Source organism: Pelecanus crispus, chromosome 11, assembly GCF_030463565.1.
Source record: "Pelecanus crispus isolate bPelCri1 chromosome 11, bPelCri1.pri, whole genome shotgun sequence".
Classification (NCBI taxonomy): Eukaryota; Metazoa; Chordata; class Aves; order Pelecaniformes; family Pelecanidae; genus Pelecanus; species Pelecanus crispus.
In genome coordinates, this window is record NC_134653.1 from 5,826,736 (window position 1) to 5,838,619 (window position 11,884).

The 11,884-nt window shown below is 63.0% G+C and overlaps 1 protein-coding gene across 1 annotated transcript; it reads right to left on the bottom strand.

The window, feature by feature from the left end:
- Positions 1-1,189: 1,189 nt before the first annotated feature.
- On the bottom strand, positions 1,190-11,400 carry LFNG (LFNG O-fucosylpeptide 3-beta-N-acetylglucosaminyltransferase). The gene is made up of 8 exons (XM_075718734.1): positions 11,008-11,400; positions 3,650-3,698; positions 2,672-2,771; positions 2,367-2,520; positions 2,179-2,264; positions 1,718-1,883; positions 1,345-1,430; positions 1,190-1,256 (listed from the first exon to the last, which is right to left on the bottom strand). The coding sequence occupies exons 1-8, from the start codon at positions 11,398-11,400 to the stop codon at positions 1,190-1,192; spliced, it is 1,101 nt and encodes a 366-aa protein (XP_075574849.1).
- Between the last annotated feature and the right edge of the window lie 484 nt (positions 11,401-11,884).

Sequence of the window (11,884 nt, forward strand, 5' to 3'; positions counted from 1 at the left end):
AGGGTGGCCATGGGGGGATGTGGGGTCCCTCTCCCTCCCCAGCTAAATCCCTCCCTGGCTCCCCGGCAGGGAGAGAGCAATGGCTGGGCTGGGAAATGCTGCCTGCCCACGGCGGGTGCCCGTCCGGCCGGGCGTCTCTCGGGTGCTCCAGCCACCCCAGCAGCACCCGCAGCCAGGCCAGGGCTGGAGGATGCTCCGGCCCCACGGTGCGGGGGGACATCCGTGCAGCTCCCGGCCAAACCGTGAAGTGCTCCTTTGCAAAGGCGCGAGGCTGCCCGTGCTCAGCCTGCCTGCACCCGCTGCCTGCGGCCAGCCCGCGAGCAGGCAGGGAGGCGGCACTGGAGGGAGACCCTGTACAAACACAGCGCCCACGCCACGCCGGCAGCTCCGGAAAAGCCCTCCTCCCACCCCTCGTATTTATAGAAAGTCTTTACATTAGTCTCTATAAATAGTGCATAGATCGATGCTGCCGGCAACGGTTCAGCCAGGTGGGGGGGAGCTCTGTGAAACGGAGCTAACGCCAACGCCGGCTCCCAGCCCACCCCAGCGTCTCCCTCCAGTGTGGCCGTCGAGCGCCCAGCAGCTTTGCAGTACCCTGGAGCAGTGTTTGCCACGGCCGGGAGGCTTCCCCTGCCCGCCGAGCTGGGGAGCAAAACTCGCCCGTGACCCTTCATCTGAATCGGGAGCCGGAGCTTCGCTGCTGAGATTTTGGGGCTGGGAGAGAGGATTGGGCGGGTGCGGGGTTACGGGAGCGGAGTGGGGGAGGCACACACCAAAAAACTTAACATTTGAAAGGGGAAAAAAAAAAAAAAAAAAAAAAAAAAAAAAAGGAGAAGCAAGCCTGGGGGAGGCAGAGCCGCGCAGCACCTGCGGTCGCTCCCCACGCATGGCGTGGGGCCCGCCAGCGCCGTGGGGGTGCCCAGCGGTTAAGTGCTCAGGACCCGTCCCTCCCCGCCGTCCCGGACGGAGCGGGCAGCGGGCACGGGCAGCCGGGCAGGCAGGGCAGGCAGGGCAGGGGACAAGGGGCCGCACAGCAGCCTTCAGTACACACACACTGTGCAATACCACAGCAACGACGTCCGTCCGTCCGCCTCGCGGCAAGGCTGGACTGACACACCCGCACGCAGGTCCCGCACGCCCGTCGGATACCGGGGAAATTCGGGACGAGGTTGGAGGGGACACACGTCTCCTAGTAAACCACGTTGGCGGGGCACCACGGCGTGTCGGGGTACAGCAGGCAGTGCACGGAGCGAAACCTGCGGAGGAGAGGAGCGATGCTGAGCATGGGGCGGCGGCGGCCCTGCGGCACCCCGGCCTGGGGGGGACAGAGTCCCCCCATCTCACCTGGATGGGTCCTCCTCGACAGAGAAGGCTCCCTTCATGTGGATGGAGTTGCGCTTGTTTTCGAACATGCCGTAGCTTAGTGTCACCTGGGGGGAGGAAACACAGCGGGGTCAAGCAGCTGACACGGCCACGAGGATCAAGCAGGGGCATGGTGGGGGCTGCAAAATTCACCCCTTTTCCTACAGCCTCCGGTCACGCTCTGCATCACCCCACAGGGATGGGCTGATGCTTTCCACCTCCGCTGACATTTTGGAAGTAGGTCAATCAATATCTTAGCTGTGATGCCCAATTTTTAGGGGGCAACATGAAACCAGATGATGGTACCGTCCACCCCAACACCTCCATCCAGCCAAGGGCATCAGGACAGGGATACCTGTTTGTGGATCTCCGTCTTGGGCACCTGGTGGAGGTTCTCCAGGTGCGAGTGGAAGAGGTTGCTCCGGATGAGCTTCACCCCCAGCACAGACTCAATGATGTAGCCGATGGTGCAGTCGTCGGGCAGGCGGATCTTCTCCGCTGTGCTCATGAAGTGGCCCCCGCTGCGGGGAGACAGAGAGGAGCTGCAGAGGAGCAAAGCCTGGGGCGGATGTGGGCACCCCATGGGGTCTGGGCTTGGCCAGTGGGTGCCCAGCTCTAATTAAAAGTCAATTAGACTTGGGGCAACTGAGGTCCTTCCCAGCTTGTTTCCAAGCCCCCTGCAGAAACCCCCAGCAATGCAAAGAGAGCAAGCTGGTAGGACAGGGTCCAGCGTCCATCCCCAAAGAGGTTGTCGCCGCTCTGTGCCCCGCTGGGACCATGACGAGCCCCACGGGAGAGCAACGCCAACACCCTTACCTGGCCCACGGGCTCATCTTCAGCGCCAGCCCCCGGCTGATGCAAAACCCTGCTCCGCCCGTGGCAAACCAGAAATGCACAGGGTGCTGCAAGAGACGGGAAGCAACAGCAGTGAGACCTCCTCCCACCGACTGGGGAGCAAACCCCAGCCCAAATTAAGCCAGTCCCAACCTCTCACCCCGCCTCACCATCTTGTTCTCGCTGATCCTCTCCGTAGCCTGGATGGGCCGGTCCAGGCTGGGCTTCCCGATGTAGATGTCCTGCGTGTGGGGGTAGCTGGAGAGCAGCTTCACCAGCGTCCGCACGTTCACGTAGTTGTCGTCATCCACATGGCAGAACCACCTGTGGTGGCAGCAGTGTCATGGCCGGGCCGGGGCAGCTCCCCAGACCCCATGCTGAGATACGGCCCCAAAAATGCAAACAGCCTCTGCCTACACCGCTCCGCCCCCTTGCAGCCCCACTGTCCCCCACGGCAGCCCTGGGTGCTCCTTACTTTCTGCCGGACTCGATGAACTTGTCGTACTCCACGGCCATCTTGCAGGACAGGGCCTGGCGGCTGTGGGCAGCCGAGCAGTTGGTGTTGATGACGTTTCCTGCGGGAAGAGATGGGGGTCAAAGCTTGGTGCCGGGGTGTCCCACACCTCCCTGCTTGCTCGAACAGCGATGCTTCACCACGCACATTCCAGGGGCACCAGGGGATGGAAATCCCACGGACCTCCCTGATGCTCTGTGGCCTCCATGCCACCCATCATTTTGGGCAAAGAATGAATTTTTGGGGAGTGGCTTTTAGGTCCCCGTGAGACAAGGGAAGGGATGAGCAAGGGATGCAGCAGATGCACGGGGGTTGAGCTGTATCCCACATGCTATGCACGACGCCACCCTACATCGCCTTGCCCATCCCGGGGCCGTGCAGCAGCCACCCCAGGAGTGAGGGGGTGTCTGTGCGCCAGCTTCTCCACCCAGGACACGACAGCTCAAATCCTGCCCTATTCCCACTGCCTTTTCCCGGCCTGAAAAGGAGTCATTTGCATGGGGAGAATAGACTGAGCTGACCCTGGCCCTGGGGAGCAGCTGCCAGGGAAATGCTCCCATCGAACGCTGGCTGTGTTGCCCCTCAATCCCAGCTCACCCCAGGGACAAAGGCAAGGTGCAAAGGCACCCCACGCCATTAGCGCGCTCCCCAGCAGCATCATGCAGGAGACGGGCTGGGCTGACTGGGAAGGAAACCCGTCCCCAGGTGGGGGTGCCAGGCAGAGGGTGTTTTAGGCACCATCAGTGAAACAAATTGCCTTGTTCTCAGCCCAGGTCCCTGTGGCAAGGGCCCCTGAAATTAGTGTCTAACTGGTGGCATTTTGCCCATTTTTTTTGAGTTCCTGGAGCAGGCTCCACGCCGGCCGTGCTCCCCAGGTGGGGGCTCCTCAGGGAACCTGGCCAGGTCACACATGCAAAGGGACAAGGCCCACAGACTCACGTGCTTGCTTCTTCAGCTCCTCATCCTCCCCGTCTGTGAAGATGAAGGTCTGAAAGAGAAGATGAGGCACCTTTGAGGACTGAGGAGTCAAAGCCACACAGCTATGGACACCACCCAGCACAGCTGGGCAGCACTGGGGACTGGTCCTGCTGGGGTGCTGGTGGTCCCTTCTTCCTCCTCACTAAAACCCAAAGCAGCACCGGAGAGCCAGGCAAACCTACGACACGCTCAGCCTCAGACCAAGAAGGGTGCCAAGCCATTCTGGCAGGACACGGCACACGACGCCATGCCTCACCGGGGTGCAAACCCCAGCCCCCTCCAGCACCTGCGCTGAGCATCCCCACCCTCTTGCCTTTTCCACGGGGCAGCAGCAAGCAGGATGAGTTTGGATGACACGAAAGCCATCCCCAGCACGAGGTGGGTGCGCAGAGAGGAGCAGGTGCCGAGGAGCGGGTGCCGAGCGCGGCTCAATCTGAGCAGACACTTCAGACTTTAGCCGGCGTGGCCGGCATGTGCGGCCGGGGATGCCAAAGCAGCCGCCCGGCAGCCCTCCCTGCCCAGGCAGGTGTGTTTGCCCGTGGCGCTGGCTGCCAACCGCGTCCCCACCTGTGTCAACAGCACGTGGCCATCCCCAGCCACTTGCACAACACCCTCACGGCTCCGCTCCCTGTCCCCTCCCAGGGTGGCTGAGCCCGTGCCAGCGGGTGCCTCTTGCCAGCCCCGAGGAGGGGACGGTCCCTCGCTGCCCACCCCGGCACGGTCCCCGCGGTGCCAGGCAGCAACCTACCTCCTCCCCAGGCGCCCAAGCTGCCTGCCCGGCTGCACTCCTCTATTTACACAACTAATTCCTGGCATATGCCGCCCGGGAAGGAGGATTGGTGGGGGCTGCTGTCGGCTTGGGATTTGGGGAAGGGCAAGAAGCAAGAGGAGAGAGCAGGGGGGTGGGAAAGGCATCGCCATCAATCAGCGGGCAGCAAACAAAGCTGGAGGAGAGAAACCACAACCAGCTGCCAAGCGCTATTAAAAACCAGACGTGCACAAAAGGGCAAAGGAAGAAAGACAAAAGGGCTGGGGGGGGGGGGGGAGGCAGGAGGCGGCAGAGGGGGACGATGGAGCCCAAGCCCTGGGGATGATGAATTACAAGTGAGCTGGAAATTGGGTGCCACCCCGCAGCCGGCCGGCCCCAGAAACGCGCTGGGGTTTTGTGGTTTGAGGAGGTGGGTACAATAGCTGGGTTGACTTTACTCAGCAGAGGAGAGTTAAGCGGGCAGCGGCTGTCATTAGCATACAGCTGCGCTGGTTAACCCGGCCGCGGCGTTCGCTCAGGTCCCGAGCGGGGAGGCTGGTGTGGAGAGCCCAGATCTGCAGGAAGGCTGAAGGGGAGGGGAGGAGGGTGCATTCCTGGGGACGGGGCCGCAAGTGACCTTTTGGGCTTGAAAAGGAGAAAAGAAAAAGGAGAAGAGGGAAAAAAAAAAAAAAAAAAGGATGGAGGAGGTGGGAAGGCAAATTCTCAGAAATGCACAGCCCGCCACGCAGCCCTCCTTTTGGGACAGAGGTCAGCCCCCCACGGGTCGGAAGGCTGTGAGCAAAGGGTTAGGGGATGGGGGACCCTCTGATGAGGAGGGGACAGCTGGGGGACAGGGACCTCAGCCCATCAGCTGCAGGGCCAAGCATGCCCATGGTCATCGTGGCCCTGGGACACGCGTCACTGCTGGGGTGGGACAGGGTCAGCGCTGCGCGTGGAGGAGGACATCACCCCCACCCAACGCACGGTCCAGCCAGCACCTTGCTGCTGGTCCCCTTTTTCCCCCAGGTGCTCAGGGAGGGGTCAGGTGGCTGCTGGGGGTACGAGCTGACCCAGGGCAGGGGAGACCATCCAAGGATGCTCACGATGAACCCTTCACAAGCCCTTTCTCATCCCGGCCAAGACACGTGGGGCCCCGGCACACCCCCCCCAGGCTCCAGCCCTGCCGGAGGGGGACAGGGGAAGCGGGGGGACACACAGCCTCCGCACAGGCGAGACAGAAAATGTTTGCTTGATTAGCTCAGAAACGCCGTCCAGCAACTGTGCCTTCAGCTGCTCCAAAAATAACCCCGCAACTAATCCTCCGGCTCAGCCGCTATAAATAGACCACAGGGACAATTGTTTATTATTCGCCCACACCGAAAGGCTTCATCCTAACGAGGCATCTTCCCTCTGGCCTCTCCCCACATACATCCCCCTAATTTTCCTGGAGTGGGTGGGCCAGGTGGCACCTTGGGTACCGGGACAGGGGCACACAGCCCTGCAAGTCACCTCGCAGGGGCTAACGGGGCCTCGCAGGTTCCCCACCTCCCTCCCAGCCCCACCACAAAAATACAATTAAAACTAAAAAAATTAAAGCCTCTGTTTTTTAATCAATTTGTCTTCATTTCTTTGGGGGGGGGGGGGGTGGGGGGGTGGCTGTGCCCTTTCTGCTCAGTCCCCTCACCCCAGGGCTGTAGGGGAGAGGAGCAGAGGCGCCAGCCGAGCCTGGGAGGGAAAAGGCCAGGGAAGGATGGGGACAAGAAAACCCCATGTTGGTGTGAGAAGGAAAAACCATGGATCAGCCTTTGGCATCGCTGATGCAGGGCACTGGGCATGAGGGCAGCGCCCAGTTTGCAGTGAGGTAAGTGAGGTGGGACACGGTAACTGAGCCGTCACCTACCAAGCCACCATCTCCAGACCCAAAAGCAGCAGGACCAGTCCCCCACCCCTCTCCCAGGCAGAAAGCAGCAGAAGCCCTTACACCCGCTCCCCTCCACCTCTCCCCCACTTGGCCCCCATGCCAGCCGTGGCACCGAGGGGTGCCAGGACCTCTCGGCCCCCCCCCCCCAGTAACTTTTCCTGTGGGGTGCAGGAGAGGAAGGGCCCGCTGCCCCCCCCAGCCCCTGCAGGAAACCTCATTGTTCTCAAAACTGCAGCTTCAAGAAACACAGGATGCCAAATCCCTCCTGAACAATAGCTGCCACCGCTCCATACAGCCCCGCACAATGCACGGCCCCTGCGTACGGCGACTGAGGGGCACCCGGGGTCCCTATGGCTGGGATGGGGTCAGCCCCCCCCCCCCCCCGCCTCCTCCTCGCCCTTGGGGAGGGCCCAATTTCTTTCTTTCTTTTTTTTTTTTTATTTTTATTTGGCCCACTCCCCTTCATTTCTCCTTTCGTGGTGACTCATTTCCCCCTCCAACGAGCGAGCTCGTGGGTCGCTCATGGCTGGGTGCTGCGCAAGGCGTCCCACCGGCCGAGGCCACCCCGGGGTCATCCCGCCCCGCTCCGCACTGCCTGGCAGAGCGCTCCAGCCGCCTTCCCAGGGTGACACATGCTCAGCAGACCCTGCGCCCGCCATCGTCACCACCTTCCCCAGCAGCACACCCACCAAAAAGGGGAACACTGGCCAGACAGGCACCCCCATGACCCTGCGGTGCACAAATCCTGCCCCTGCGTCACGTCTCACTTCCCCGTGCCGGGAGTGGATGGAGCACCCTGGCACCCACCTACGCAGCGCCCGGGGGGGGCTGCACCCCCTTTCACCCCAAGGACAAGGGGGAAGCAGCCACCCCGCTTGGGTGCAGGGGGAGGGAGGCAGCAAAGAGGTGCTGGCGGGGGGCTCAGCCTCCAGCTGGGCAAGGAGCCCCGGGAGAGGCGAGGGTGCTGCCGGAGCAGGTCCCTGCCCGACTTTGTGTCCCCAGCAGCAGATGTTTTCCCTCCAGCCTGAAGGGGGTTAGGAGGGAAAATCCCCACCCCGCTTCAACGGGTCGGGAGCAGCGTGATGGCGGTGTCCCTGCCATGGCAGCGTCCCCACTCCCGCGCGGTGGTGGCTTTCGCCAGGACTGGAGGGGTCTGTGCTGGCACAGGGGACCCAGGGCCGGGACCTGCAGAGGCATGGAAGAGGCTTCAAGGCCACGGGCCCTTCCTCCCCCTGCTCCTTTCAGCAAGAGGAAGAATCCTCTGCTGTAATTTCAAATGCTATAATTTTTTAATAACCTCCTTGCAAACAATGAGCTCATTGTGCAGTGAGGGTCCCCCACCCTCCCGCCTGGCGCTCCACGCGCACCGCTCACCGGCTCCGGGGCTTTTATGGACAAGGACAGCAGCATCGTTTGGGGCAGGCAATTAAGCTTCCCCTCCCCCCCCCCCCCCCCCCCCCAAAAAAAACCCACACAGACTGCCCAGGGTGGCAGCAGGGAGGGACCCTCACACATGAGCCGAGTGCAGCAGTGCTCAGCAGGCCCTGGCACACAGCCCAGGGCTGGGGGGAGCCGGCTGCACCGTGGAGCTGGTTTGGAATGAGCAGCCCCCCGGTCCCAGCTGCTCCGGTGGAAGCCCAAGTGGGACTCGCATGCTGGCACGCTCCGCCGCAGCCTCCCCAAGGATGGGGACCCTGGCCAAGGTGCTAGAGAAATTTGGGAGCGGCCATCAGAGGAGCGTGCTCTCTGGAAGGCAAACCCATTCCCTCTGCCCCGAGAGCAGGAATTTTTCAAAGCCTGCAATTATTGCATCGAGCTGGAGGAAGCCAGCGGATCCCACGCTGGCGGGACGGCAGCCCAGCCCAGACCCCTTGCGGGCACCTCGGCGTGTGCCGAGCCGCCCGGCCGCCTTCGGGGTGCCCCGGGGACAGGGGACATTTCTTATGCAACTCTGCCACTGCAAATCACCCGACTCAGCAGGAAACCAGTGGGTTTGGACTCCTGTCCAGGATTTCTGCCTAATGGCCATTTTTCCTCCCCCCTCTCTTGTCTTTCAAGTGCAAAGTTTCCCCAGATTGCACTCCAGCATCCTAAGGATACTGAGACAGCTGGAAACTCTCCCCAAAGGAAGGAGGGGAAAACCTATAACTCTCCTCCAGCAGCAGCTTGTCCGGCCTGGATTGTGCAAGCCGGGGAGCAGATTCAGAAGGGAATAGGGATCTGCCCCCCCCATGCTGAGAGAAGCAGGAAGAAGGGGGTGCCCTGTTGCAGCATCTTGGAGGGGACAGAGGGCAGGAAACAGGGACTGCTGTGGGCAGAACAAAGAGCAGCCAAGGAAGGACACAAGAGCCATTCCCCCTATCTGCCAGGGCCCAGCCTGGAGTTACCTGCTGGATTTAACCCCTTCTTGCCAGTGCCCGCATCCCTCCTCCCCCAAGAGGTGCCTGGCTAATGAACAGCCAAGAGGCAGGTTGGGGTTTGGTACAAGAGGAGGGACAGGGGAAGGAGACACACGGCATCGGGCATGGGGGATTCTCAGCCCTCGGGCAGGAACTTCCCCGCGTCGGCGAGGTGGCACATGCGCCTGAGCGCCGTTAACGAAACAAGAGTGAGAGAGGGACAGGATGAGCAGAGATGGGCCTGACTCAGACCAAGACAGACGTTTGAGCAGATGCAGCGCCCTGCTGTCGCCACACCATCCTCCTGGGGCAGAAACCACGGGGCCAGGCAAGGAGGGGATGCAGGAACCGTACAGCCCCCCTGGAGAGGGGGAAGCGATGGAGAGGAACCCCATGGCACCAGTCCTGCACTCTGCAGGCAAAAAACCCCAACTTCATGCCGAGTTCGGGGGACCCCATGGTGCCCCAAAGCTTCCCGGAGCCGGTGGCCGGGTCAGCGTGGGAAGACTGGAGCCAATCGCCAGCGGCAGCGCGGGTTCATCCCCTCTGCCTCCATGTGTCCCTCCCCAGCCCTCGCTTTGCTCCGCGGGAGTTTGCGCTGCCTCCAGCTCTCTCGGCAGCTCCTTGTCCTCAAGTGCTGTACAAGAGCCGTCACTCAGCAGCTTGGCTTGTCAGGCGGGCACCTCGCTGGGCTCCAGCCCCCCTGGCTTCATGGCCCTCATCTCTAGGCAACCTGACCTGGACACCGCCGGCTCCGGCTCCCCCGTTCCCATGGAAAGTGCCACACAAGAGGCTGCGAAGCCTTTTCTCTGCGCCAGGAGAAAAGGGGCTTTGTTAGCTTGCCCAGGGGGACAGCGTGAGAGCCGAGCCTCGGGTCTCTGGGAATCCAAACGGACAAACGAAGCACAACAAAAAAAAGAAAAAAAAACTAGAAGAAAGCCGGAGCTCACAAGAGGGAGGGAAAAAAAAAAAAGAGCAGCCATTCCCAGGATCATCTGTAGGTGCTCAAAGAGCATTTCCCCCCACCACCACTCGCTACCCCCTCACAGTGACAGCAGAGCATAAAAGAGGTTTCCATTAAAGAACTGTACCAAGGAGAGGCAGCAGAGCCACTGCCAAGCCCAGGAGACCTGAGCAAAAAAAAAAAAAGGGACAAGATTCATAGAGGGGAAAAAAAATGTAAGATAATACTTGGGGTAAGTTGCAGGAGCCAAGACCCCACAGGGTCCAGCAGACTCGGGTGTGGGAGGCAGGGGCAGGTCGATCCCCTGCCCCCGCCAGCCGCTCACGATTTCCAAAAAAACCAGTTTGCAAGCGAGAAACACGATTCCAGGCCAGAAGGAAACACGTGAAGACAGTAGGATGGAAAGGTTAGGACCAGGCATAACTTACTTGGGAAGCTGTCTAAGGATAGAAAAAGTATCTTAAGAGCAGATGGCAAGGCACATTTCCTAAGGAAACAGGTTTTGATTTTTTTTTTCCTTTTCAATTTTGCTTCAGTACTTGAAGGACAGAGTAAGGGACTGCCAGGGCTCTGGGCAGGACATCAGTAAGGTCAGGAATCGGAGTAGCTGGAACTGCACTAGTGCGGGTGAGCCGGAGCAGACCTGCAAGAGCCCCCAGCCATTCCAGTCCTGCCCAGTTCCCGGCAAGGGGATGGAGAGCCTCGGCACATCCCAGTGCTCTCTCAGCCCTGGGCTGCTAAACAGGGTGTCCCATGGGTAACCCAACTGCAGGCACCTTGTAGGGCCCTGCCAGACCTCACCCGCAGCCAGGCCCTGCAGCCCAGGGGAGCGCCCGCAGGGACCTGACCCTGCATCAGGCGCCAGTGGATTGGGCTGCATCCCTGCACCGTGCCTCAGTTTCCCCAGTGGAAAGCAATTCAGGGCAAGCTCTGCAATGGGAGCCGCTCAGCAGGAAGGACCCCAGAGCAGCACTTTGGGGGGCTGCCGAGCGCCAGGAGCCCAGGTCAGGCTCCCTCCATCACTCACCCATCCCGAACTCACCCCGCGACACCGCATTTCACCCTCCCAGACCCGCAGCCAGCTCCAGACAGCCTCGAAATAAGCCCCCGTTCAGCGACACGGGGGGAGCGGAAAGGAGAGGTGGCATTGCCAGGCCACAGCACCCCACGGAGCCCGCCCGGCGAGGGGCCGGGCCCGCGGCTGACACCCGTGGGCTGCAGCTCCAGCCCGGCCGGCGCCGGGGGCCGCCCCCGCCCCCGCCCCCGCCCCCGTCCCCGTCCCCTTACCATGTCGCGGTTGCGGGAGATCCAGGTGTCGAGCAGCAGCTCCAGCCGCGCCTTGTGAAACTTCTTGGTGGTCTTGACGGCGATGAAGACATCGCGGGGGGAGATGTCCTCCGCCGGCGGCCGCGGGGGGCTCGGCGGGGCGGCGGGCAGCTCCCGCCGGGCTCGGCTCAGCCGCCCGAAGTAGTCGGCGAAGCTGCGGAGACCGGGGGGGCCCTGCGCCGCCGGGGGGGCCGCCGCCGCCGCCCCCAGGCTCTGCAGCGCCCGCTGCGCCCCGCCGGCCTCCCCCCGGGCCAGCCCCGGCCTCCCCGGCGGCTCCACCATGAGCACCAGCAGGCAGGTGAACATGGAGCCCACGAGAGACAGGAGCAGCTTCCTCCCGCAGCTCTTCAGCATCCTCGCCCCGCTCCTCTCCTCCGCTCCCCTCCGCGCCGCCGGCCGCGCTCCGCCCGCCCCGCCACCGGCCCCCGCCGCGCCGCCGCCTTTAAACCGCCCCCGCCCCGGGGAGGGACGTACCGGGGGCCGCCCCACGCGGGGCGTGGGCAGCGCGGCCCGGCCCTGCCCGCAGCCTGCCCGCTCCGGCCCCCCCGCGCCTTCCCCGCCGGCCCCTCCGCGCGTCCTGCCCGCCCCCGGGCCCCGGCCCCCGCTCGGCCCCTGCCTGCGCCGTGCCCGCCGTGCCCACGGCCCCCGTGCCCGCCGTGCCCACGGCCCCCGCTCGGCCCCTGCCTGCGCCGTGCCTGCCGTGCCCACGGCCCGGAGTGCGCGGCAGGGTGCAGGCAGGCTGCCGGCTCCCCCTTCCCTCCCGTCGAGGCCCGGGGGACCGTGGGCAGGGGGCGGGATGGGGGGACGCGGGTCCCTGCAGCCCCCAGCATGCCCGGAG